Source organism: Protopterus annectens, chromosome 8.part0 (genome assembly GCF_019279795.1).
Source record: "Protopterus annectens isolate FY-2018-M chromosome 8.part0, PAN1.0, whole genome shotgun sequence".
NCBI lineage: Eukaryota > Metazoa > Chordata > Ceratodontiformes > Protopteridae > Protopterus > Protopterus annectens.
This window is the reverse complement of record NC_056741.1, coordinates 62,986,418-63,013,379: the sequence shown is the minus strand read 5'-3', so window position 1 is coordinate 63,013,379 and position 26,962 is coordinate 62,986,418. Positions and strand designations below refer to the sequence as shown.

The window sequence follows — 26,962 nt, the reverse complement described above, 5'->3', positions numbered from 1 at the left end:
GAAGTCATAGATCAGGGACATGCACCTCACTCTGCTTACCTGGTCTGAAGTCATAGATAAGGGACATGCACCTCACTCTGTTACCTGGTCTGAAGTCATAGATAAGGGACATCCACCTCAGTCTGTTACCTGGTCTGAAGTCATAGATAAGGGACATCCACCTCACTCTGTTACCTGGTCTGAAGTCATAGATATGGGACATCCACCTCACTCTGCTTACCTGGTCTGAAGTCATAGATAAGGGACGTCCACCTCACTCTGCTTATCTGGTCTGAAGTCATAGATAAGGGGCATCCTCCTCACTCTGCTTACCAGGTTAGAAGTCACAGATAAGGGTCATCCACCTCACTCTGTTACCTGGTCTGAAGTCATAGATAAGGGACATCCACCTCACTCTGCTTCCCTTCTCTGAAGTCATAGATAAGGGACATCCACCTCACTCTGTTTACCTGGTCTGAAGTCATAGATAAGGGACATCCACCTCACTCTGCTTACCTGGTCTGAAGTCATAGATAAGGGACATCCACCTCACTCTGCCTATCTGGTCTGAAGTCATAGATAAGGGACATCCACCTCACTCTACTTACCTGGTCTGAAGTCATAGATAAGGGTCATCCAGCTCACTCTGTTACCTGGTCTGAAGTCATAGATAAGTGACATGCACCTCACGCTGCTTACCTGGTCTGAAGTCATACATAAGGGACATGCGCCTCACTGTGCTTACCTGGTCTGAAGTCATAGATAAAGGACATCCACCTCACTGTGCTTACCTGGTCTGAAGTCATAGATAAGGGACATCCACCTCACTCTGCTTACCAGGACTGAAGTCTTAGATAAGGGACATCCACCTCACTCTGCTTACCAGGTCTGAAGTCTTAGATAAGGGACATCCACCTCACTCTGCTTACCAGGTCTGAAGTCTTAGATAAGGGACATCCACCTCACTCTGCTTACCTGGTCTGAAGTCATAGATAAGGGGCATCCGCCTCACTGTGCTTACCTGGTCTGAAGTCATAGATAAGGGACATGCGGCTCACTGTGCTTACCTGGTCTGAAGTCATAGATAAGGGACATCTACCTCACTCTGCTTACCTCGTCTGAAGTCATAGATAAGGGACATCCACCTCACTGTGCTTACCTGGTCTGAAGTCATAGATAAGGGACATGCACCTCACTCTGTTACCTGGTCTGAATTCACAGATAAGGGACATGCACCTCACTCTGTTACCTTGTCTGAAGTCATAGATAAGGGTCATCCACCTCACTCTACTTACCTGGTCTGAAGTAATAGATAAGGGACATCCACCTGACTCTGCTTACCTGGTCTTAAGTCATAGATAAGGGGCATTCACCTCACTGTGCTTACCAGGTCTGAAGTCATAGATAAGGTCATCCACCTCACTCTGTTTACCTGGTCTGAAGTCATAGATAAGGGACATCCACCTCACTCTGCTTACCTGATCTGAAGTCATATATAAGGGACATCCACCTCACTCTGCTTACCTGGTCTGAAGTCATAGATAAGGGACATCCACCTCACTCTGCTTACCTGGTCTGAAGTCATAGATAAGGGACATCCATCTCACTCTGCTTACCTGGTCTGAAGTCATAGATAAGGGGCATTCACCTCACTCTGCTTACCTGGTCTGAAGTCATAGATAAGGGACATCCACCTCACTCTGCTTACCTGGTCTGAAGTCATAGATAAGGGACATCCATCTCACTCTGCTTACCTGGTCTGAAGTCATAGATAAGGGACATGCACCTCACTCTGCTTACCTGGACCTTGCCAAGGCCTTCACCATTATTCTCCATGCTAGGATTTCTCCCAGCTCAAAATTAACCCATAAGTAGTTTACTGGATACCTAACCAGATACCTGACAGAACTTTTCCTGTTATAATCACTGATCTTTGCCCTACATAGAAAATTGTCGCCAGAGGTATCCCACAGGATTCTGCTCTTGGCCCCCTCCTCTTTGGCATATACTACTCTTACATGAAAGCTAATACTATGGAATTTTGGCTAGCCAAGTTTGATGATAATTGCAAGCTGGTGGCAGTTATTAGTTTCCATTCTGATAGTTAAATTCTCCAGAAAGACCTTGAGCAAACAAATGCTTCATGTGATAGTTACAGGCTTATCCTCAAAGCCAAGAAAGGAACCATAGTTTCCTCTGGAACATCTAGCATCATAACTGCATATCATATCAATAATATTCCACTTAAATTTGACCCCATCGTCAGAGACCTTATCATTCATATTGATAATCATCCCACTTTCGACAATGACATACATCCCTGTTGTGGTTCGATAATATTTCTACCTTTTCACAATTTATCCTTCAGTGCATTGCCTCAAAGATAAGACAAGTCATAATCCCAGTTCATTCCTCCCTTATTAGGCCCATCCATTCATCCATCCCTCCCTCCACAACCCCATTTTCCCATTTTTTGCACTTGCAGTTGGGGTGTCACTTCAACAGTGACAATTATCTAGAGCCAAGATTTACACTGCTGGGTGGCTAGCCCTTCCACTGTAGTTCATTAACACCATACACTTGCACGCACACATATACACACACACACACACACACACACACACACACACACACACACACACACACACACACACACACACACACACACCTATACCAGTTTGGAGCATCCAGTCCTCCTGTTGCATGTCTTTGGAATGTGGGAGGAAACCGAAGCACCCAGAGGAAACTCATGCAAACACAGAGAGGACATGCAGACTCTGCACAGAAGGCACCTCAGCCACAAATCATAGCAGGGAACCTCTTGCTATGAGGGAACAATTGAATTTCATATCCCTTTTGGCATGCACCTTGGTAATCAACTATACCAGCTTGACAGACCTCAGTGCTTTCGTTAAAAATTAACAGATTTTAGCACTCTTAATTACTGTGATAGACTGAGAGGCCTATATCTTTATTCAGAATCTATATAGACTCCTGTGGGATACTCTCTGCGTAGCTTTTTATGCAATGAATGATACTGTGCTTTTTGAATTCCTTCACTTTAATAGCACCAGCAGTGAGGTACTTATTTACTCTTGGGGCTCAGACCTATACCACTACCCTAACAATACCAGATGACATGACAGGTACCTAACCCAGCAGATCTCCCATTTCTGCAATAGGCTGCCCTTACATATCAGAGTACTTCCCTAGCTTCCTTTCAAACCAGTCTGGATGACTGGATGGGTGATCAAATATTTTGCATGGGGGACACTGTTAATCTCACACCAGTACTGGATATGGATGAACTTTTCAATGGTATTCTTAGCTGTAAGCTTTGCAAGAACCTTTCCATTTATGAAGTGTTATTGTTTTGAGAGTATAACCTCCTGGTGGTTTAGATGCTTTATTTGCAACTAATCATGTTGACAGAAATGGCAATAACTGTAGCAAACCCTTTCTAAGCTCATTGGTATACATCTCTTGTCTTATCCATGCTTTTTTAATTTTGTAAGTATACGAATATATAGATACATGAATAAAAATAATGCAACAGTGCACACATATATTGTGTGATGGTGTGTGAGTGAGGGAGGGGTCCGCCACCTTACTGATGATTGAATACAAGTTGCTGCAGACTTAGGTAAACTTAAAATTAATTTTGTTCCATTTTGCAAGCTCCCTTATCATTCGGTTTAATTGATCTAGATCAATATTATGTGCAGTTCTATGCACATAATTTAATGCTGCTGCCAATTTGCCATAAGATAAGCCCCACAAATGTAACATTTCTCAAACATTCTAACCTGATTTTGTCTGCCAGTACCCAGATCATTGTTATGATCTATTAATCTGTGCATTCGCATATTGATTGTCTTGTTTTGCTCCCTTATCACCTCCATTTCCTCAGCCGCTCCTGTATCGTTAGATTCATACTCTCCATTCATTCTCTTAGACACCCCTCTCTTTTAAAGAAACACGTACTATCGACTCCTATAAACCTCTACTACTGCTGTTTACACTCCTTCCCAAACATTCCTTTCTGAATACAATACCTTATATTAAAACCTACCACTTCGGCTCCACACAGTGACATCTCTCTCTTGCTCACTAGCTTCTAAAACTTCCTCACAACACAACTCCCTTACTACAAACAAGCAAGCAATATAACTCCCTTTGTCTATGTTTAGATGCAGAACATCAGTCTTCTCCTCTCTCTAATACAACTTTCTTATAAATTTTGTATTTTAGCAATGCATTTGCCATTCTCCCTGTCCTTACTGAGGTTGACATCTGGATAATTAATATTTTGCTCCCCAATCGTATGGGTAAATTGCAAAAAACTGTGCAGTATTATTAATATAAGACAGGAATTCTTCTGCCCTTTGCTGGCTGCCATTTCACAATATAAATAAGTCATCTAAATAATGGAGATCTAACACAATACTATTAGCATATATCTAAAATATGCCACTTTTCCCAATCTACCATTACCAAGTTGGCAAATATAGTGCCACAGGGTGAACCCACTGCCACGCCCAAGGACAGGGAGAATAGGAAATTTATTGCTAAAATACACAGGAAACCTACCTACTCTAATTCCTTTTTACACATCACAAGCTCCCACCGTATTTCCAACAAATAAGCGGTTGTTAAAGGGCAATTTGTCCGAGCCGCTAGGATGGTGAGCAAGGATGTTAACTTTGCTGAAGAGTGTAGGAATTTAACGGGAATGTTTATAAGTAGGGTTACCCAAAACGAATGCTGCAAGAGCTTTTTACTGAGTTTGAACATAAGAGAAAAAATGGTCATTTTAAACCTATCTTGCATCAGGAAGGCCCTATAGGGCTGCATTTAAGAACTTGCGACAATAAGAGTATTGATTATACAGCCACTTTTACTACCACATTTAATACACAATTTTATGACATACAAGCTATTCTTGTAAAAACTGGAAAATAATTGAGGAAGAGGTATCCATAAGAGACAATTTTTCAGGAAGGGTTAAAATGCTGGCAAGAAGAGGTAGAAATTTAAAGGCACTACTTGAAAGTGGTTGTAGACCTTTAATACAAGGACAAGAAATGAAAAAGTGTGGTATGTGTAATTTTTGTAAATTTATGTATCAAGGACAGGTAGTTGAAATTAATGGCAGAAAATGTACAATAGGCTGCAAGCTGAACTGTAATTCAAGAGCAGTTGTTTATGTAGCTAGGTGTAACCAATGCCACACTTATTACATAGGAAAAATTACTAGAGCATTGAAGGACAGAGTATATGAGCATTTATATGTTATTAGGAAGTTAAATTTAACTAATCCTTTGGCTAAGCACGTGCATATGTATGAAGGACACAGTTTTAATTTTTGTGGTATTCAGCAAGTAAATGAGAAGCTTAGAGGGGGCCCATGGATGCTGCACTTGGAAAGGGCTGAGTTAATGTGGCAGCTATCTTTGTATTCCTATGTGTGGCCCGGGATTAATGATTATTGTGCAGTTAATAGTATATTAAGGCTAAAAGCTTTACTTAGATAACAGAATGCTATCACAGTTTGTATGTACATACACATTTTCTAGTGCATGTATTCTTGTGTATAAAATCTTGTATGTAAACCTTCATGGTTACACATAACTCATTACCTCACCCACTAGAACAGACAAAACCAATAACAAAAATAGCATACTCGACTGGATCCCTGTAAACTCCCACCCAGAGCTGTACAACTCTGGTACCCTCCCAGATGATGTGAGTGACCACCTACTCACCTACATCATCAAACATAAAACAGACAACCTCCACCAAACCACCTATAAATCAATTAGAAACAATAAGAACTTCAATGCTACCCTTTTCCTGAATGAACTCAGAGCATGTAATTGGTCTATTCTGAAGCATCTTCCATTGGACTATGCCGTAGCCTACTTTAATACCACATTTCTTACCATTCTAGACTCTCACGCTCCCTCTCGTACCCTTAGAACTAAAACTAAACTGGCCCCCTGGCTCTCTAAAGAAACAAAAACAAAATCATTGCAAGAAATAAAGCATGAGACAGATGGCAAAAATCTAAAGACCCACTGGACCAAGTCACATTCCAACAGTTAAGAAATGATAGCAAAAAATCCACACTACTAGACAAAAGTAACTTCCATCACCACCTCCAGCAAAAGCATCAAAACAAACCTCAAAAGTTTTGGGCAGGAATCAACAAACTACTCAACCCATGTCAGTCTTCCACTCCTATCCTGTCAGCCTGCAGCCATAAATCCCCAGAGGAAACCATAAATGCCTTTAACAGCTTCTTTACAGAAACCATCCAATTACTAGCCAGCAAATTGGCTTCTAACTCCTCCAATCCTTATGCTTCCTCAACCACTACCCCACGCTCCTTTAAGTTCCATCCAGTCTCTACTTCTACCATCAGGTCTCTAATTAAAAAACTAAAACCTACTACTCTGGCAGAAAACCTCCTTCCGCCAGAATATCTACAAAAAGCAGCAGACTCCATTGCACTTCCTGTTTCCATTATTATAAACTGGACATTGACAGAATCTACCATCCCCTCGATCTGGAAGATTTCACACATTATTCCCCTCCATAAGGGAGGGAACTCTCTTGAATTATCCAACTAGAGACCAATAGCCATACTGTCACCACTGATCAAAATAATGGAAAAATGTGTTCGTAAGCAACTTATGTGCTATCTAACTCAGAATAACCTACTAGCTGACTCTCAGCACGGCTTTAGGCCAAATCACAGCACCACCTCAACCCTCCTATCCTTCTCCAACATCATTAACCACAACTGTAATGCTAACAAACTATCCTCAGCCCTCATTTTAGATCTCTCTAAGGCATTTGACATGGTCAACAATCAATCATTTATCCATACCCTAACAGCACTCTCGCTAACTGATTGTGCAATTAAATGGTTCCGGTCCTACCTCTCCGGCAGACAACAAACTGTACTATGGCAGAACACTCAATCTGCTCATCTTCCCATTACTCTAGGTGTTCCTCAAGGGTCCAGACTAGGCTCCCTTCTCTTTTCAATCTTCATAAATGATCTACCCACAGTCACTCCCAGTGCTACCTGCATTCAATATGCGGATGACTCCACTCTAATCTGTGCAGCCTCCTCCACAGCTGATGTTATGACAATAACTCAAAACACTTTTAACATTGTTGAAAAGTGGTTTGCCAATCGTCAACTGATTTTAAACCCCAACAAAACTAAGCTACTTATTTTCACCCCCACTTGTAAATCCTCCACTCCATTCTTCACTATACAGTCCAACAACAGCACACTAATAACCCCAGACGTGCACACCAAACTTCTAGGAGTCACGATTGATAATACCCTAAAATATGGCACCCATGGCAATCAAACCATCAAAATGGTTAACAAGAAACTAGGATCCCTCTACAGGATCAAAACTTTCCTTACCCCACATGCCAGACTCTCCGTAGCTCGCTCCTATTTATTGTCTACCCTTCTCTATGCCTTCCCCCTATTCACCAACTTGAATAAAACCACTCTTAGCAAACTCGCTTGTTGCTATAACCATATTGCAAGATTTGCTACTAGTGCAGCCTATAGGAGCCACCACTGCCTTAACTTAAATCAACTAGGATGGCTAGAATGGTCTAGCCAACTGCAATTCAACCAGCTAGTTATCACCCACAAAGTACTTAATCACCCAGTTAAGACACCTGCACTAAATAAAATGATCTATCATTACAACAAACTAGGGTCTCTCCGCTTTGCCAATAAACTGCGGGTCCAAACTTCCAAAAGCAATAATATGGCTGGGGATGCCCTATTTGCTAACTCTGTAGGTAAGATTTGGAACTCTCTTCCTGCTGAGCTCACACTCGAACTCTCTCTAATCCAGTTTAAAAAAAGTCTCAAACTATACTATGCACAGTGGTGCAGCGGTTAACGTTGTCACCTCACAGCAAGAGGTTCTGTGGTTTGATTCTCGACTGGGGTGCCTTCTGTGTGGAGTCTGCATGTTCTCCCTGTGTTCGCATGGGTTTCCTCCGGGTACTCTGGTTTCCTCCCACATTCCAAAGACATGCATCTGGAGCATTTCTCCCCGGGCCTCCACTGAAAACAGGCTCTGTGGAACCTAGTCGGACTTTCCCAGTCAACAAATGATAAATAAATAAAAAATAAATAAAAATAAAAAAATACTATCAAGGACACTGGCAATGCCCATGCTCAGAACCTGGATAACACTACCCACTGTTAAGAACACCCACCTAAGTGAAATCTGCCACCAACTTTCTATTTGCACAAGATAGTAATTGCTGACTGTGTACCTGTGTGAAAATGTTAACTTTCAAAAGAGTTAACTGGTAAAATATCTATATGTATCAAGCTGCTGGTTGCCTATGCAATTTGTGTACCACGTTCCTAAAGGCATGTATCCTGATTTTGTGTTTTTAAATTACTGTAAACTGAAAATTATATGCATGTATACTGATTTTGTTATTTTTTTAATTTAATGTATACTTCAAACTGTAGACTTTTTCTCTCATCCTGTATCTGCATCTCTCACTAACTTTTAACCTGGAGCTTTTCTCCCTGGGCCTCCGCTGAAAATGGACATATATCCAATCAGACTATCCGGTAAACAAATGTAAAATAAAATAAAATAAATAAACAAATAAAATAAAAATTGTAGTGTTTGCATATTTAATTATATGTGTTTCCATTTTTATTATTATCATTATTTTTAAGGTGTTTCTGTAGGCAGACAATGATTTTTAATGTACATTAATTTGTAGTAATATTATGTCAGTTTTTAACAATGTGTAGCATTGACAATCCAAAAGGAAGCTTTGGAACTTTAAAAAGTAACATGAAGTTTTGAATTCCCAATTAATGACATCACTTCCTTTGGAATGGTTACTTAAGGGACTTTTAATAACTGAACGGTTGGTCTGATGAAGTTTGTCAATGCACAAACGAAAAGCGTTTAACCATTGTAATGAATAAGAGTTTGGTCTGATTCCTGGTTGTTTTTATTGCTGTTTCTATAGCTGGTCCTTTTTTTGCGTGTTTTGTGCCTTAAAAGTGTTGAGGTTTGCTGTGTTTTTCAGAGTAAGAGGAAGGGAGTTCGAAATTCTGCCCAGGAAAGATGAGTAGAACGTCATCGGCTGAGTTGTTAGCTTTTGTAACAGCTAATAACATTTTGTCAGTGGATCTCAGCTGTCTGCTTGGGTTGTAGAATTATCAGGATGCCACTAGTTTTAGTATTCGTGTCACCAGTTTTGTTTAATGAACCCAGAATATTTATGTTGGAATTCTGAATATCGTATGTAAGAAATATCATTCAGGATTCACAGATTTGTATTCAAATGTTCATAAAATTCTGTTTACATTCCCAAATTATCCTACAGTGCCCCCACTAAACTTCTAGTATTTTTAGAAACACTAAAGATTTGTTTCATTGCATATTTAGCTTGGTCCAAGACTCATGCTGGAATAATAGAAGCCTCATTTTGTGGGGGGTGGTGAAAACGTATTAGAGTATGTTTGGGAAGCACATAAAGCCAGTCGCTGGTTTATTGGTTTTCAACCATTATGTATTGTTTATATTTGCATAGGTGAATTGGCATTACTGCAAAATTGCTGTGAGAAAATTAATTGCTGTGCATATCCTGTAATGAACTGTTGCCGTCTTCAGGATTAGATCCTCTGCCTTGCCTTCATGGAGTGCTGCTGAAGTTTTTCAGCTTCCCCACTGTCCTAAACTGGGTTAAGTGGTTAATCAGACAATGAATGAGTGAATGTGTCTCAGTAGCTGCTTCAAAACTGTTGCACTGATACTTGTTTGTTTTGCTGTTTAAATTCTAGAATGCAATCACAAGTTAGTTTTCTATGTAAATTCAATATTTGAACATAGTTTATTTATTTCAGTTGCATATTAATGGCTATCCTGGACCCCTTCAGTATGAGATCTGCTAAGCATTTATTGCTTAAAACATGCTTCTCTGTTTGTAAAATATTTAAATTTCTGTGTATATGTGCAGCTTCCCTATATCCTTTAGTCCAACATTTGCTTGTATTTGGGATAACTAAATAATGCATTCTCAGGTTATGTTGTGTGAGTGCACATATTTTGAATTATCTTGGTTTTAACAGCAATGTTGGGTCCAATTTGCTTCACTGATGAGTTATTTTCTTTCAATAGCAGAACCTTCACCTCCTGAAATTCATACACCTGCCACTGAAAGAGGAAACACAGTGTTACCATGTTCAGCTGAACTTCACAACTATGTGTCATTCCCATGGACTTTTATGTCTACTTCCAGAGCCACCATTGAGGTCAGAAATGGCTGGATATTACCTGGTATGTCTGTCCTATTACTTGAATTTCCTCAGTTCTACAGTTTCAGTTAGACCAGGCATTCCCTTTTTCAAAAAAGACCTAGTACAAAGACATGAAAATATATGAGTGTACGATATTCACTTAACTCAGAAAGGACTGCAAGCATTTTCAGGAGTAGATAGTTTGCTATTTCATTTTTAAAAGTATTCATGATTAATAGTGCATCTGAGAACATGTCAATGAACATGGCCATAGTGTTTCTAGAAGATGATAAAAGTTAAATATTGACAGGCATTGGGGGATTTTGAAAATGCCCCACCCCAGCACACATACACACATACATACACAGAATCAACAATTTAGTTAGCCCCTGGGAAAAGTCCAGGAGTATAGCATCAGTAATCAAATGACTAACAAGATACAGAGGCTCACAGGAAATGGAGTCTGCTTGGACAGAAGGAAGGGGCACACTATAGTTTGGCACTGGGAGGAATCCTTTATAAACTCTTTACAAGTGACACTGCACTGCACAGTGTCTTGGGGAAAGGTATGCTGCTTTGAAAGTTACACAAAAATCTAAAACAGACCTGAACAGTGAAAGATTTCATTGTGATATCTGACAGAAAAACTGCTCTGTAAGTATTTCTGTTTTTCCTCCACATTGTAATTTATCCAGTGTATCCCTGTTGTTTTTAGCTCAGTGGCTCTTGAGCTGATCACATATCCTGTAGATGTGGCTTCAGATATTCCTCCTAGTCTTATCTCATAGGTTAGTACTAGACTAGCTGCCCTTGGGGGGCATTTTAAGCTTAGCCAGTTACCCCACATGGGAATCAAACCCTGTACCTTATGGCTGTAAGGTAAATACATTAACCATTATTCCACCCTCCCACCCCTCATTTGTTAATATTAGTGAGTACTTCAGGATCAGATTGTAAAAGCCCTCCACTTATGCTGATTAAACTCCATCTACCCTCCCTACCCCTTTCATTTGTTAATATTAGTGAGTACTTCAGGATCAGATTGTAAAAGCCCTCCACTTAAATTGATTAAACTCCATCTACCCTCCCTACCCCTTTCATTTGTTAATATTAGTGAGTACTTCAGGATCAGATTGTAAAAGCCCTCCACTTATGCTGATTAAACTCCATCTACCCTCCCTACCCCTTTCATTTGTTAATATTAGTGAGTACTTCAGGATCAGATTGTAAAAGCCCTCCACTTAAATTGATTAAACTCCATCTACCCTCCCTACCCCTTTCATTTGTTAATATTAGTGAGTACTTCAGGATCAGATTGTAAAAGCCCTCCACTTACGCTGATTAAACTCCATCTACCCTCCCTACCCCTTTCATTTGTTAATATTAGTGAGTACTTCAGGATCAGATTGTAAAAGCCCTCCACTTACGCTGATTAAACTCCATCTACCCTCCCTACCCCTTTCATTTGTTAATATTAGTGAGTACTTCAGGATCAGATTGTAAAGCCCTCCACTTACGCTGATTAAACTCCATCTACCCTCCCTACCCCTTTCATTTGTTAATATTAGTGAGTACTTCAGGATCAGATTGTAAAAGCCCTCCACTTAAATTGATTAAACTCCATCTACCCTCCCTACCCCTTTCATTTGTTAATATTAGTGAGTACTTCAGGATCAGATTGTAAAAGCCCTCCACTTACGCTGATTAAACTCCATCTACCCTCCCTATCCCTTTCATTTGTTAATATTAGTGAGTACTTCAGGATCAGATTGTAAAAGCCCTCCACTTACGCTGATTAAACTCCATCTACCCTCCCTACCCCTTTCATTTGTTAATATTAGTAAGTACTTCAGGATAAGATTGTAAAAGCCCTCCACTTACACTGATTAAACTCCATCTACCCTCCCTACCCCTTTCATTTCCTTCTCTTCCCACTCCTCTGTCATGCACTGTAATACTCTTATAGGTTTATAAGTCAATATTAGGCTGTTGATCTAGAGGACCATTAGTAGCCTAACCACAACACTCCAAAATGTAGGCTTCCATTGTCATGACTAATTTATATCTAATTACAACCCCTTTCAAAGAGGGCTTGAGGGGCAGTTTGCTATTAACATCTGATTAATACAGTACCTAATACTTTTCTACAAAGTAGCTGTAAACAGATAAAATAAACATACACCATATGTAAAAGAAATAGTATTGCAAAACTTACCAGTTTATATGCTTTTTAACAAAAATAAAATTATCTAATGGTAAAAAACAATATTTAATGATTTTTATATTGAAACAACCTTATTTCAGATTAAGTATGGGTGCATATAATGATATAACATTCAAAGGCTTGGTAGCTAAATTATGTAACATAGTATAACTGGTTTCATGCTCACATATACTAAATAATGTAACAGGTGTTAAGTATATCCACAGAATTGAAGCTAAACTCTCAGAAGCATTCGAAAACCTGTGAGCTACACATACATGTGCAGAGGTTCTGAACACTATGTCCACCAAAGTTTCAACTGTATCTCAGAAGTTATAAGCTCAGTAAAACCAGAACCTCGGTTCATACACATTAACGTATTACACAGATGCACCACTGATCAGAGTAAAGAAAACATACAGTGAACATAGCATGGCAGTGGGGAGAGTCCATAACAAGAAACCATTCAGAGTTAAGTCCATATTGCTGATACTGTAACCTGGAAATCTGAAAAAAAAAACTTTAGTAATCGGTGACTACATTAAATTCAAAACAGATACATACCTCAGTGGACTTTGTGAGGAGCTTGTGACAGTATCCTGTCTACTTCGGGCCAAAATTAGGGGCCATGAAAACTGAGTTAAAATTATTAAGGCTGACTATGGCAAGCTCATTGTTAAACTTGGAGTGACTAGTTTAAGTGTGTCCACCCTCCTGATTACGCACTAGGATATGCTGGTATTATTGAATATCCTAGCAGATGTGGGAACAACACACCTGTTTAGTGAAAGCCTTGCATTACCCCATATGGCACATAAATATAACTGCAAAATTTCTGCATTCGCTCAGTGGCAAAGGACATTGTGTAATAGTTTTGTTTCTGAGTACAAGTACTGAAATGCCATAAGTCTCCAAAATAAAATGTGTGATTTAGAAACTTCCCCTTGCTTGGGGGATATTTAAACCAATAAGGAAACATAGTTTAAAGACTGAAAATATATATCACAAATTAGGAACTATATTAATAAATAACAGTGTTACCATGGGTTGGGAGTAAGAAGTTTTATCAGTATATCTAAAGAATTGCTATCCCTCTTTGAACTTTGCAATATTTGTTATACATTATTGTTATGCACATGTTTGGTTAATACTTTGGCATAGTTATTTGACAATAAGTAGCAAACCCAGTCCAAGACTAAAGAGTTGAAATCCCCCATAAGGATTGTATTTTCAATGATATTTACATCTTGGCTTTAAGTCACAAAAGGAAAATTCTTTAGTGAAAAAAAAGAATAGGCACTGTCTAGACAACACAAGAGTACCTTGACGTGAACCAGAAACTGGTGTTGGAAGATGACATGAGATGCCTCTCAACTGTCCAGATTTTCACAGAATGTCTAGATGTTTGTCTCACATTATTTGGTTTGTTTCTCATAAAATTGCTGTTTTCTGGAAAATCATCAGCACATAATTGAGGGCTGAAGTCAGGAAAATAAAGAAAGATGTTTGAGTTTCAGACTTCATACCATTCAGAATATTCATGCTAATGAAAACAACAGTTGTTCTACAAGTTCTACAAGTTTGTAAGAACAATATTTAAAAATTGTCCCCATTTTGGGGCCTTTGCTCCCCCCCGCCCATTATTTATGGCTTTGTCCAGATTCCTTGCTGTAAGAGGTTGAGAGGTATGGAAGGAGAGGATTAAGAAAAATACCAGCAATACTATAAAACTGGTGAATAAATGAAAGGTTACAAAGCACCATCCTATTAAATATAGGACCAGACATGTGGAATGTTGTTTTGCAAGAGTTGCCTGAAAAAAAAAAAGGAATTTTGTTGATAGTGTTAAACTTGTGGGTGGATTGTAAAGCATATACTTCACTTTATGTCTTTAATGTTTAGAAGAACACTAAAAAGACTGAAGATGTGACATAAGTAAAACAGTTTTTGTTTTTAATAATACTTGTAAACAAAATATTGATGTAAATTGCATGCCATTCTGAATATTCATGCTAATAAAAAGCCTGTTGTTCTCAAGATGTAAATTTCCTGGATGAGTGGATGGAGCACTATAAATTCTTACCAGGGATAGCACTAACAACCCTCCTGGACATGGGCAGTCATTACTAAATGCAATCTTGGGTACTGACTAGCACTTCTATGGTATTACACTGGGTTGAAATGGCTAGGCTTAGAATGACCTCCGAGTTGATAGCCTAGTAATCTCCTACGATCCTATGCACCTATGTTATATTGTAAAGCTGTTTTATATAGTGTGTAGTTAGAGCTATTGTAAAGGTAAGATGGGGATGTTAACAGTGACTGCTAAATATATAAACATTTTAAAGCACATACTTTTTATTAGTTTTATGATATACAGGTTTTACACTGTAACAAGATAAAAAAAGGATGGACTGAAGGAAATTTTGGGCTGCTGGAGTCAGGGTGAGGTGCAAAATTGTACTAATTATATTATAGGTAGAATTAAGATAAACATTTCCCTTGTTTAGAGGGGTAGATATCTAGATCAATTTCCTTGGTTTAAGTTATAGAAAAGTTTTTTTTAAAGAAAATAGGATTGAAAAATAAGACAAAATTGTGAAAGGTATGGAAAATGCTACGTTTCTTGTTACTACAGCGTTATTCGCTTTTTTCATTAGCGTATACTCTCAGTGGAAGACAAGAAGTCTGCAAGTGGAGGCAGTTAGCCAGGGGAAAGTCTGTCAGCTGTGTTCTGAATGAAATTTACAAGGATTAACATTATTATCTTTGTTTTTCTATTGGCAACTGCTCTCAATAGGAGACAAGAAATCTGCAGGTACAGACAGCTGGCCAAGGGAAGTATGTACATTGTGTTGTAAATTAAATTTACAAGGATTCTTTCATGCATCTGAAAAGTTGTTAGCCATTTCTTTTTTCATTGCTGTCTGTTTTACCTGAAGTGGAGCTGTCTTCAGGTGCAAGCAAAGAATCTTGTGAGTTCTGAGAACTCTTTGCTAAAAGAAATGTAACATTTGGACAGCACAGTGGTGCAGCGGTAGTGTTGTCACCTCACAGAAAGAGGTTCTCTGGTTTGATTTTTGGCTGGAGTGCCTTCTGTGCGAAGTCTGTATGTTCTCCCTGTGTTCGTGTAGGTTTCCTCTGGGTGCTCCGGTTTCCTTCCACGTTTCAAAGAGGTTTACTATCAAATGGGTGATTGGACTTTGATTTATGTTAGTCTGAGTGCCCAATTTTATAGCATCAAAAGAACAAAAAAATAAATGTTGGAATGCACACCCGTAAATGCACTACAGCATTCGCTGTTGTGAATTTCAGCATTTTAATGCAGATCGTGCTGTAGTGGGGATCAGGAAATGTACCATTTTCCTCTCTGTAGTGCAATCTTGGAGTTCGTATATATAAGTATCAGGGGTGTGGGGGGTGCAGGGGGGATTGTCCCCCTGCAAAAACACTGTTTACTGTGTGTTTCACAGTAGTGGCAGTTGCAGATGTGTGGAGAATGTTTGAATTGTGTCGAATTCAACATTCTCCACTTCCACGTTTGATTTTTGCGTTGGTCAATGCTTTTGTTTTTTGGTTATCCAGTTTATTCAAATGATAACTTGCACAAAGTGTGATCAGTGAAATGACAGTAAACATTCAAAGACATACATCTGGAGGGTTTCTCCCTGGGTCTCCGTTGAAAATTGGATTAGTTCCAAGTTGGACGTTCCCAGTAAATAAATGTAAAATAAATAATTAAAAATAAATAAATAAATTTGAAGGAACACTGGCAATCATTTCAGGAATAAGACATAGCCTCCCCAACAGTCTTAATACTTTAAAGCATTTATTAGAACACTGCACAATTACGTTTATTTATTTAAAGTAGCCAGTGCACTTTTCCCTTAGGGTTAAAAGTTAATGTTTACTGAAAGCATGCAAATTACTTTTTACATCAATGGAGATAAAAAAAGAACAGACAGGAATCAGTGTAAGTCGGAACATAGTCTGTAGCATGTGGTTTAGCATGAGTAACCTGAATTGTAGATTAGGTAATGCTTCTGGGTGTAGCCGTCACTTTGGGAAACTGATCCTGTAAGGAAGGATTCATAGATTATTACTAGGCTAATGACCAGGGGGCCTTTTTAAGTTTAGTTAAGTATTCCCAAAAGAATAATGATGTTCTTTATCCAAAATGGACATTTAGGCCCAGGCATTTATTAGCCACCTCTCTCTATAAGGGACATGGGTGCCAGAGCCGTTGTACATTTCCTATTCCCCATCCACTGGTCTAGGTTGTGCTTTAATTAGGAGAGGCAGTCTCCTGGACATATATCTGTCTCTCCAGCATGTTCTGTTTAATTCACAGACAAAATTCAAGTCCCTAGACCATATATTTCTGGTACTGTTTGATTTACAAATATGCAGGAGATTCATAAGTGTGGGGTTTGTGGACGCCTTGTAAGCCAGGCATATATCACCTTTCAGCAATCTATAGGAGATTGAGTAGGAGGAAAGGGCTTTAATGTGCTCTGCATAAGGCAGGCTTGTTACACCTTGTATTATTTTTGTAGGGACCCTCTGAGGTTGCTCTAGTTGCTGCATGTGCTTGGTCAGGTATCAGATTGGTCTGATAAGGGAAGAGTACAGTGAAATAATGACGTCTGTGGACCTAGATGCCATCCAATCACTTATAAGTTGGGCAATATAAAAGTATTTCCTCACCACTGTGGCCACATGATGGTTGAAGGTAAAGCTACTGTTTATGTGGGTACCCAGATCCCTGACCACTGGGTCAGCTGTTAGCGGCACCTTATCAACATGGTAATTATCTAAGATGGTTGACTTCCCAAAGGATACAATTATGCATTGATTTGCATTGAGTTTAAAACCATCGCTTTGGCACCATTTGTAAGTCAGGGATAGGCATTCTTGAAGAATGCTAGTGTCTGCAGGTGAGTTGACGATACCCCCCAGCTTGCAATCATCTGCAGACTTAATCAGCCATAAACTTTCAGCACTGGCTTCAATTTTAGAGAAATAAATGGAAAAAAGGAGCAGATCCAGTACTGAGCCTTGGGGGACTCTGCTAGTGACTGGCCTCTTGGTGAAGGTGGCTTTACCTATTTTGACCTTCTGGGTCCTATCAGTGAGACAGTTAGCTATCCAGCAGATGATAAAAGGGTTTATACCTAAAGTAGTGAGCTTGTCTATAACGCCTGAGTGGGGTATTGTATCAAAAGCTTTGGCCAGGTGGAGTTAAGCTGTATGCACTGTCCTGCCCTCATCCATTTCTTTGGTGACCCTCACAAAGAGATCCACCAGATTTAAAAGACATGACCTTCCATTAACAAAGCTGAACTGTGATGGGTCTGGTGTTTGCAGGTTACCTATGTCCTCATGTATTATGTCCATAATGAGTCTTCCCATGGCCGTACCTATGAGGCTGGTCAGACTTATGGGTCTGTAATTACCCAGATCAGTGACTGGAAAGTCTATGAAAGTCTGTATAAAGCAGTGAATTATGGAAATCAAGAAAAGGTACAAATAGAAATGTTTATAAAATAATTAAATATGCCAAGGTTAGAGGTAGATGTGAGGCTCAATTACTAACAGTTAGGATAAGAGGAGATGAGATAAAAATGGTGAGGTATAATCAATTGACAGGAAAGTCTCAGGAATATGTGCTATTCATGTGGAAGTTTGGAAGCTAGCAGGGAAAAACTGACAAAGATCTGGAAGGTTTTGTTTAACAGTATTTTAAGAGGAGGAGGAGAAGTACCAGCATCCTGGAAGAAAGTGATTGTAGCTGTAACACCTAAAGAGAGTAATGTTCCATTAGATCAAGCTTCATACAGGCCTATTTCAATACTAAGCCATGATTATAAAGTGTTTATGTCTAAAATGGCTAAAAGAATGACAAAAGTGATGCCAAAATTGATAGATATGAATCAGTGTGGTTTTGTGTAGGTGAGGCAAACATTTCACAACATTAACAGAACACTGATGATACAGAGGAAAGCAGAATGTAAGAAAATACCGTTGTTGTTGGTGGGTCTTGATGCAGAGAAAACATTTCACAGAGAAAGGTGGAACTTTATGAGCAGGGCAATGGAAGCATTTGCATTCCCTGATAAAATTATAAGGTTGATTAGGAGGATATATGAGGGATTGCAGGCAAAAATTAAGTGAAAAGAGACCTTTCTGATAATTTCTGCTTGAGTAAAGGAACCAGACAGGGGTGTCCATTATCCCCTTTGTTATTTGCATTATATTTAGAATCATTGACAAAGAAAATAAGGGACTCAGAAATTTGAGGATATAATTGGTATGGTAGTCCAGAAAAGCTGGCTTTATTTGCAGAAGATATTTTATACCTGACAAAACCAGAAAGAGACATTACAGTGTTGTAGAACATTTTGAGACAGTTTTAAATCTTTTCTGAGTATAAAATTAATGAAGCTAAAACAAAGGCAATAGCGGTAAATTATGTACCCACACATAAATTGGTTCAGCAATATCCATATTTATGGGGACATGATAAAATGAGATACTTAGGAGTATGGTTTAAAAATGATTCCAGTGTAGCAGCTAAGGATATGTGGGAAGAGATTAAACAAAAGGTAATCCAAAAACTGAGAAAATGGAAGCTTTGTTATATGGATATGGATAGTAAGATACAAGCAGTTAAAATGTTTTTAGTTGGTTTAGTCTTATACACACGTCAGGCATATTTTTATCAACCAGAGGAGAAGTTGTGGATAGCAGTTAATAAAGAGTTGAAGGATTTTATCTGGGAGGGGAAGACGACAAGAGTTAAGTGGGATAAGCTGATTCTTCCAATAGAGCAGGGTGGATTGGGTATACCCAATTTGAAGGGGAATTTCAGATGAACACAGTTAAGGCTGTTATACATAGCACAACCAGTACACTAAAATTCAAAGTGGAAAAGGGTGATGACGAAACGGGGGGGGGGGGTCCAGAAACAAGGATAGACTGTGATTTTGGATGCAGACTTTTAAGGAGAATAACAATAATCATAAAGAACATTATATTCATAAAGTAGCAGAAAGTGTTCTATGAACTAAGTCAACATGGGAAAGGAGAAAGGAGATTCTGTCAAAGGGATGACTGTAATTTGGGATACAGTCAATAAGCAAAAGGGGCTAGAATTTATTGGAGAAAACTGGCAAAGGAAGCAAGGTATTGGGAGCAAATAACTAAAGAGAAAGGTAATAGAATGGGAAGAAGTCAAGAATTTATTTGGACTGCAGGTTAGAGATTGCCTTCCCTAACAAGGATTGATGTCACAGCATAGGCAAAGAGAAAGAAAAAGGGGATCCTAAACAGAAGACCAGCACTGGTAGAGTTTTTTTGTAGAATCTGGAACAGAATTTGCTGTTAACAGATGAATAATTAGTAGAGCATATAAAATATTGCATAACTATAAGAATCAATCAGATGAGGTTAAAAAGGATTGGGAAGAGAGAATGGATAAGCAACACACAAAGAAACAATGGAGGGTATATGTATTTCTCCCAAATAAGCAACAAAGTCTAGGAGATTTAGGATCTTTGCTTGGAAGTGTTTAAATAGGTATTTTGATACCCCAAGTAGACTCCAAAGAATTTTTCCTCAGGTAGAAAGCAAATGTTGGAGGTGTGATGAGGTAGAAAAAGGTAACTGGGAACATATTTACTGGGAGTGTAATGAGTTGGCAGGCTTTAAAGATTCCCTGCAGACTGTTTTGCCAGAGATACTGGGTGAGCAAATTGGTGTAACTAAGGAAATGATTTCTTTTTAGTTATGGTACAGAATCAGAATTGCCTAGATATAGTAATGCCTACCATAGTCTAATTATGGTGGCTGCCAAAAAAGCAATTACTAGAAAATGGAAATCAAAGTCTAAACCAGTTTTACTAGCAGTAGAAAATATATATTTTTTTCTTTCAGCTGCTCCTGTTAGAGGTCGCCACAGCAGATCATCTGTTTCCATTTCTTCCTGTCCTCTGCATCTTACTCTGTCACACCAACCACCTGCATATCCTCTCTCACCACATCCATAAAACTTATCTTAGGCCTTCCGCTTTTCCTCTTACCTGGTAGCTCCATCCTTAACATCCTTCTTCCACTATACCCAGCATCCCTCCTCAGCACACAGCCAAACCAATGCAATCTCACCTTTGTCTCCAAACTGTGCAACATGAGCTGACCCTCTGATATACTCATTTCTAATCCTGTCCATCCTAATCAAACCCAATGCAAATCTTAACATCTTTAATTCTGCTACCTCCAGCTCTGACTTCTGTCTTTTCATCAGTGTCACTGTCTCCAACCCATATAACATAGCTGGTCTCACTACCATCTTGTAGACTTTCCCTTTCACTCTTACTGGTACCCATCTGTCACAAATCACTCCTGACACTCTTCTCCACCCACTCCACCCTGCCTGCACTCTCTTCTTCACCTCTTTTGCACACTCACCGTTACTCTGAACTGTTGATCCCAAGTATTTAAACTCATCCACCTTCGCCACCTCTACTCCCTGCATCCTCACCATTCCTCTATCCTCCCTCTCATTCACACACATATATTCTGTCTTAGTCCTGCTGACCTTCATTCCTCTCCTCTCTAGAGCATATCTCTACCACTCCAAGGTCTTGTCAACCTGTTCCCTACTCTCATTACAAATGACAATGTCATCCGCAAACATCATAGTCCATGGGGACTCTTGTCTGATCTCATTTGTCAACCTGTCCATCACCATTGCAAATAAGAAAGGGCTCAGAGCTGATCCTTGACGTAATCCCACCTCCACATTAAATGCATCCATCACTCCTACTGCTGATCTCACCGCTGTCACACTACCCTCGTACATATCCTGTACTACTCTTACATACTTCTCTGACACTCCTGACTTCCTCATACAATACCACAGCTCCTCTTTAGACACACTGTCATATGCTTTCTCTAAGTCTATAAAGACACAATGCAACTCCTTCTGACCTTGTCTATACTTCTCCATCAATGTGCTCAGAGCAAACATCACATCTGTAGTGCCCTTCCCTGGAATGAATCCGTACTGCTGCTCACTGATCATCACCTCCCTTCTTAACCTAGCTTCCACTACTCTTTCCCATAACTTCATGCTGTGACTGATCAGTTTAATCCCTCTGTAGTTACTACAGCTCTGCACATCACCCTTATTCTTAAAAATTGGTACCAAAACACTTTTCTCCATTCCTCAGGCATCCTCTCACTTTCCAAGATTTTGTTAAACAATCTAGTTAAAAACCCCACTGTCATCTCTCCTAAACAACGCCATACTTCCACAGGGGAACAATGCATGCAGAGGAGGAATAAGGTTTAAAACAAAGCAGGATTTGAATGAGCTGTGTAATGTTTGACTGACAATGACTGGATGTATTATAAGTAATGTATAATGTTTGCAACTGCAGTTATGTCAACGTGGTTTGTAATGTATAATGTTTGCAAGCAAAAGTATGTCAATGTGCTTTGTTTCCATTTATATAAATGTGAGATTGCCTTTGTCATATGTAATAATTTAAAAGGGGTGGATGTCACATGCCAGTAACACTGACATGGACTATGACAGCGTCATACTGGTACCTGTGGTTCAGTGACCTGAGTGCCTGTGTGACTTGATGGAACCTAACCCAGAAAGGCAGCTAACCATGACTTGTCCTTACACAGTCTGATGAGGGGGACATCAGTGTGCCTGACTATAGAATCACCAATGACAAGGAGGTTTGGCTGTGTGCTGGTTTGCCTTAAAAACTTAGCAGTACAGGCACTGAATACAGGGCCACTGTGTATAGCTGTGGGTGGTGTTTTAATAGAGTGTTTATATGATGGCTGTGGACACGTTTATGATTGTGATGTGCAGGAGGTCTTAGTGTTTTAGGAAGGTTACCTTTAATTGCCTCAACATAAGTATTTTATGTGTTGGGTCTTCACTCTATACAGTAGGTGTGGTGCAAGTGTCACTGATAATGTCTGTAAGATTAATTTTGCTTGTATGAGAGAGTTTTGCCTCCAGCATTAAAGTGTAGTACCTCTCAGATACTTTATCTGTTTTATTAAGAATAAATGGGCTGTCAGTGTACAGGAAGCAATTGCTACAATGCCTCAATGCCTCACAATACCCATCTCAACCAGATCGGCTACACAGAGAGTCAGTAAGTGCATACTCAATATTACAAAGACATGCGTCTGGAACATTTCTCCCCAGGCCTCCGTGGAAAATTGGCTTCTTTCCAAGGCAGACTTTCTCGGTTAACAAATATAAAATAAAATAAATATTTATAGCTACTATCTACTAGGGAGGAGTGAGGGAAATTTAAATATTATAAGGGTGAATAAACAAGGAACTTGAAGAGTGATGTTCAGCTATGAGCAACTAGATACTCTAGTACCTAAAAAAAAAAAATCGGTCTATACAATAAAGGTATTTTAAGCGAAATTTACACTGTGAGAGATCGATGTCTACACAGATTACAAAGGGAAATTATGCTGCAAGATATTGTTGACTTTACAGATCACTGATACGTGCTGCTGCACGCAGAGCAACATTTCTAACTAAATATTATAAAAAAGGTCAAAAAGTGAAGATATTCAACACAGAAGCACTCAATCAATGCAGCTGTGACAAAAACAGAGTGCTAAAACAGTGGATATGGTAATGTAAGTCTTAACTGGCTCGTAGGTTATGAGTCATGTTTCGTGCAACTGCAGTGCTTAAATGTCAGAGGAGATTCAATAAAAAGCCACAAACATGGCCCTGTGGCCAGTCAAAAACAGCACACTCTTCTTTCCTTTACACAATCCTGGGCCAGAAAATGGCTCAGATTCCCTCTACTCTCACTAAAGTGGAACCAAAGCAGTTCTAACTATAGACTGTAAAAGAGTCAAAATTGTAGATATTAAACACAGAAATGCTCGATTAATGTAGTGAACAATAAGAGCAGAAATAGTGGATATGTTAATTTAACAGAAACCAGCAACACTCTTGTTCTCAAACAGCATGGTTGCCAAAACAGAGATTCAAATTTTTAAACGACCTATTCTCTAGCCAATCAAATAAAGGCACAATAAGACTTACAATAGCAATTCCCAGCTCAGAAGGTTGTAGGTTATCCTTTCTTACCATACGAGTGTAAACCACAAATCTTCCTAATGTAAAATAACTGGTTTGGAGACAGCAGAATGAGCTGATGAGATGAGATAAGACTGAGAGGAGTGCCCACTCTCAGATTTATAGTAGGGGTGGGCAACTCAAAAGCCACCAAGTTTAAGATCAGCAACAGGCAGAGAATAACAAGTCACACAGCACTACAGCTAAATAAAGATGCCAGTAATAGTTGTAGTTAAATTAGAAATACTATTTCTCAGCTTTTCTGACTAATTAGCAGGATCTTATTCACTGTCTGCAAAAGAATTTTCTAACAGACTGTAGCCAAGACTTCTTAAAACAGCAAAAACAAGAAACCTAAAGCAAAACAAAATGTAATATAAAAGTAAAGAAAAATATGGAATAATCAAACCTTAAATTAATAACTCCAATTCAAAATCAAATGCAGACAGAAATCAGCAATAGTCAGATAACAGTAAATCACACAGCAGAATAAACTTCACTTGTTGAAACTGTACATATTTGTATAAGTTGAAAGGGAATGAGAGAGTTTCTATAAAGTTATTTAGATTTTTGTTTAAATATTGCCATTGAAGAAAAACGTTTTGAAAAAGTGTGACATAGGTTTAAATGGACAAGAAAAGAAGCAACTGAATAAAAGATCAGCCTGTTAAACATTAGTCTGGGTATATATGCTGAAAGGTGGGAATATATATTAAAAAGAACTGTGGTGTAGAATAGGTGAGAGTAATAGCTTTCCGTCATAATGGCTAGTCTGTCCATATTTAAAATATATTAAGAAATCTAGGGTGCAGAGAGAGGGATTTGAATGCAGATTCTTAAGGAGAATAATAACAATACAGAATGTTATATTCATCAAGTGGCAGAAAATATTCTAAGAACCAAGCCAACATGGGAATGGAGAAAGGAGATTTTGCCAATAGGGTCGACTGCAAGTAGGGGTACAGAAAATAGGCAAGAGTGATCTGAAATTTGCAGGAGAAATCTGGCAAAGGAACCAAGGTATTGGGATCAAATTACTAGAAAGGGGAAGGTAAGAGAGTAGGATGAGACAGCTCTTGCCTGTTAATGTTGTCAAATGTTTGCCTCCCATCCACAAAACCACATTGCTCTATATCTATATATTTTGACATCACTTTTGCCATTCTTTTAGCCATTATAGACATAAACACTTTAGAATCACGATTTAGTATTGAAATGGGCCTGTGTGAAGCTGGATCTGATGGATCTTCACCCTCTTTAGGTATTACAGCTACCACCGCTTTCTTCCAGGATGTTGGTACTTCTCCTCTTAAAATACTGTTAAACAAAACCTTCCAGATTTTTATTAGTTTTTTTGCCCTCCTAGCTTCCATACTTCCACAGGAATGCCAACTAATCCTGAGGACTTTCCTGTCGATGATTGGTTATACATTACCATTTTATCTCCTTTCATCCTATCCTAATTGTTAGTAATTGAGCCTCATCTACCTCTAACCTTGGCATATTTAATTCTTCCATAAACATTTCCATTTGTGCCTTTTCTTGCTTTCCATATTTATCAACTTTATAGAGACTTTCATAGAATTTCTGAAACATGTCTAATACTTCTACAGGATCCCTTGTTATCTTCCTTGTTATAGCCCCCTACGCTTGGGGACAGCCCTTTCTGCTTTCTGTTGCCTGAGTCATTGTGCTAAAACATTTTGTGCTCTAGAATTATTATCAAAAAACAGTTGCTTAACAACAATCTTTCTAAACTCATGCATACCGTCAAGGTAATCCCTTATTTTCTGTATAGCATTCTGCAGTTGCTCCTCTTCTTCTTCTGTGAAATTCCCCGATTTTTAATACTTAAACATTTGTCAGTCCCTCTAAATAATTCTTGTTACTTCTTAAATATGTCTCCCTTTCTTTTATTTCCACCCTATTTTTAAATTCCACTTTAATTTTATCCCACTCCCTAGCTATATTTTCTGAAGAAGTTTCTATCTTCTCTAATAGCTCTGAATAATTTCCACTACACATTCCTTAAATTCCTATCTTTTCAACAGATAGGTGGGAAAGAGCCAATGTCTCATTTTTATTTTATTACCCCTGTTGTTTTTATTTTAATTATTATTGGCGCACAATTTAAAATAGTTATTGGATGTTTATCAAGACCTTTAATTAAATGCACATGTTCCTGTGAAATGTAAATTCTGTCTAGTTTAGCCCAGTATTTGTATTTTGGGGAATAATATGTAAATTCACTCAGATCTCCTAGTACCGAATGGTTGGGAGGGTGGCCTAATGGTTAAGGTGTTTGCTTTACAAACACAAGGTGCAGGGTTTGAGTCTCACAAGGGATAATTGGCTAGGCTTAAAATGGCTCGCAAGGGCAGTTAGCTTAGTACTAACCTATGAACCTATGAACCTATATCTTCTTTGCCAAATATTTTCATAAATATCTTTAAAAATCTATCCTTCTTTGTTATATTTTCCTTTTTTGGGCACCCCAGATACATCTTCATTTTTGCAAATCAAATTCCAGTCCCATCTATAATATTCCTTGCAAAAAGCTAATTATTTCTCCCAGCATTTTCTTAAGCTCCATTATAGCAGTTTTCAGTGGAATATAAAAATTGGCCCTAGATGTGAGTGTGTCCACCTTCTGTGGAAGGCTGGGCACTGGGCCTGGCAACTTAACACTGTAGAACTCCACTGCCAATTGTTCTGTGGACCATTGTTCTACTGTAGCGACCCCTAACGGGAAAAGCCGAAAGGAGAAGAAGATAAATACATGTGAGTGTAATCCTCCTTAGTTTTTCTATTATCTTTTGCTTAGTTTCTTCCCACATATGCTTAGCTGCCATAACATAATCCTTTTTAACATATACTGCTAAGTATTTCATTTTTATCATGAAAATATCATGTTTTCTCTGCTCACCCTGTCCTCTCATTCTATCATGTTTTAAAACATCTCATTAGCCTCATATTCAGCCAGCCTTTTCTTCATTTTGACCTCTGATTGTGTCAGTTTTATCATTGCATCTGAGCATCTGTTTAAAGCTTTTTCCATTTTTTTCCAACATTTTGTTATTTGAGTTGATACACACCTTCAGTGTTCCATTTATTTTAGTCAGATGTGAGCACATCTGACTTATTTTTCCCCTGAATTACTGGGAGTCATTTCTTGCACCAAAGATGGAACTTTAACTTTTTTTTGAACAACTGGAGGATTCTTCCCAGCCACTGTTTTCTCCTCACCTTTTGTGGTTAATTTTCTTTTTCATATTATCTAAATTTCTTTTTTGCTGACATCCTGGCAGTGCAATTACTAGCC

The 26,962-nt window shown here is 38.7% G+C and overlaps 1 protein-coding gene across 2 annotated transcripts in view; it reads left to right on the top strand.

Annotated features, from left to right (window-relative positions):
- The window catches only part of LOC122808648, a 360,612-nt gene that overhangs the window by 117,010 nt on the left and 216,640 nt on the right, over positions 1-26,962 (top strand). The window contains exon 3 of one of the 2 annotated variants that reach the window (XM_044079618.1): positions 10,185-10,340. In XM_044079618.1, the coding sequence (XP_043935553.1) occupies positions 10,185-10,340 (156 nt within the window). Of the gene's footprint in view, positions 1-10,181; positions 10,341-26,962 lie in introns of both variants that reach the window. The other variant, XM_044079617.1, reaches the window with a different exon arrangement.